We start from the raw sequence: 2,333 nt of genomic DNA, 5'->3' as shown, positions 1-2,333 counted from the left end.
TTAAGGATTGTGCAAAACTGGTGTGAGAACAGATGTCTAACGGTTAATCCGAGCAAGACAAATATTATGGTCTTCACCAGAAAATATAAACCTGAACCCATAGAGACGTTAAAACTCTGGGGAAAGGAAATACCGTTTACAGACTCGGTGAAATACTTGGGACTGTTTCTAGATCCTAAGCTTAGCTAGGGAAAACATCTCATAGAGCAAAGGAAAAAGTTCTATGCATCCATGTGGATGTGCAAAAGGGCAATGAGCAAGTCGTGGGGCATCAGCGCTGGTGCAGCTTTGTGGCTGTACAAGGCGGTCCTGCTACCGCGGCTGCTATACGCGTCAGTCGTCTGGTGGACGAGAATAAATAAAGGGGAGGTAGAGAAACTACTTAGAAGCCTGCAAGGTAACTACCTAAGGGCTGCAGTAGGGGCCATGAGAACCACACCCACAGAGGTGCTTGAAATAGCACTCAGTGTTACGCCAATAGGCTTGGCCGTGATAAAAGCAGCCAATACCACGGCATACCGCCTGAAATGTCAGGGTAAATGGAGAAACACAGGACTGGGACACACCAGGCTTGGTCTTCTCCAAAAGTACCCTATTGAGGGAATACAAGACAGAACTACAAGAAAGTATCAACTGGTAAAACACTTTAAATTATGGATACCTGATAGAAACAAGTGGCTGAAACCGGGCGGAATCATGGACACAAAGGTGGACATGTGGTTCACGGACGGATCAGGCATAAACAATTGCTTTGGAGCAGGAGTATATGGACTTGGGGAAAACCATAGGGAGAGTATTCCAATGGGAGGCGACTGCACGGTCTTTATGGCAGAGATGCTCGCCATCCTCAGATGTGCCGAACTGAACCTAACCAAGGGAACAAATTGCAGGAAAATATATATCTGCACAGACAGTAGGGCGGCCCTTCTGGCGTTGGCGGGTGCGACCACCGAGTCTTGCTTGGTATGGGACTGCATGCTGGCGCTGGAGGAGCTGTGTGGAACAAATAAAGTAACGTTAGTCTGGGTGCCCGGGCATCAGGGCATATCGGGAAACAAAATAGCAGACTCGGTGGCTAGAGAAGGGGCTAGCAAAGCACCAGATAGTCGGGAGGTGGGAGTGCCCTTTACGATGGGCAAGAACTTCATCAGGGACAGTATAGACAAACAACATAAGGCCAGGTGGGATAATCTGAAATCCTGCCGACAGGCCAAATTTCTGATGAAAGACATAAATGGTAACAGAACCAAGGAACTGCTCACATTGAATAGGCAGAAATTGAGGATAGGGATAGGACTGCTGACAGGACATTCACCAATACTCAAAGCCCACCTATTCAATATCATACTCGCAGACAGGAAGGAGTGTCGACTATGCGGGGAGGAAAAAGAGGACAGCATACATATTCTGTGCCAATGTCCGGCTCTGGCTAGAAAGAGATTCAGGATCTGGGGACAAAGTTTTCTTAAATCCGAAGAATTAGACAAAACAAGGGTGGTGGAACTCATAAGCCTAGTGGAGAACTCTGGGCTGAGTACACATCACTCAGTTTAAAGACAAGAGTGAGGAGACACAATGGATCTTGCTAGATCTAGGTGCCGTCGGGGGCCGAGTTATGGAACCACTCACTATCCATCTACTACTACTACTACTACTACTACTACTTGGTTAAAATATTTCTAAAGACCAAATGTGACGAGTGATTATATGGTTGACAATAATATCAAATGAGATATATATTTTCTATCATACTCTTTAATCCAAATAAGATATTATTGTCAATCATAAATCGTTCGTCACATTTGATCTTTTTATATAATTTGCTGCGTTACAATATATGAACCATATGTTTAATTAATTGTTATTTATATAATATTTCTATGAAAAAAATTATTTAATAAAATAATAATAATAAAAGATTTTATAGTATAAAGATTTTTATTTGTCGCAATTTTTTGATATCATTATTTTTTTGAGAAATATTTAATCATTTTCTACAAACAAATATATTGTATAAAATTAAAATGACATTTTTTAGAACAGATAATAATCCTTAAGGTTTGCCAATAATAATTAATAAAAATCTTTCTTTAATGGTAAAAGTCGACCAAACTGGCAATTATTTATTATAAATAATTAGTTAAAATACAACGTTTCGGCTGTCATTGCAACCCTTTTCAAGTAAATCTATAAAAAGTTACATAAAAATAATTATAATTTTAATACATTTCATCGCAACAAATAATTATAAATTCATATACAAAAATATGTTACATATCAAACGTAAATGCATAATAAATTAATACAGTAACTTTTTATAGATTTACTTGAAA

General features: G+C 39.4%; 1 protein-coding gene across 1 annotated transcript; it reads left to right on the top strand.

The window, feature by feature from the left end:
• Nucleotides 1–252: 252 nt before the first annotated feature.
• Nucleotides 253–1,554, top strand: LOC114940578 (uncharacterized). The gene has a single exon (XM_029315301.1). It carries the CDS (start codon nt 253–255, stop codon nt 1,552–1,554), a length of 1,302 nt encoding a protein of 433 aa, XP_029171134.1.
• The last annotated feature ends 779 nt before the right edge of the window (nt 1,555–2,333 follow it).

Source organism: Nylanderia fulva, unplaced genomic scaffold (genome assembly GCF_048542155.1).
Source record: "Nylanderia fulva isolate GAGA-0341 unplaced genomic scaffold, ASM4854215v1 Scaffold406, whole genome shotgun sequence".
Classification (NCBI taxonomy): Eukaryota; Metazoa; Arthropoda; class Insecta; order Hymenoptera; family Formicidae; genus Nylanderia; species Nylanderia fulva.
Note: the sequence above shows the minus strand (reverse complement) of the source record. Positions and strands in the feature narration are given on the sequence as shown.

Bases quoted from the DNA above. Each gene is read 5' to 3' on its own strand.
- LOC114940578 (XM_029315301.1), top strand. From the start codon at position 253: ATGAGCAAGTCGTGGGGCATCAGCGCTGGTGCAGCTTTGTGGCTGTAC.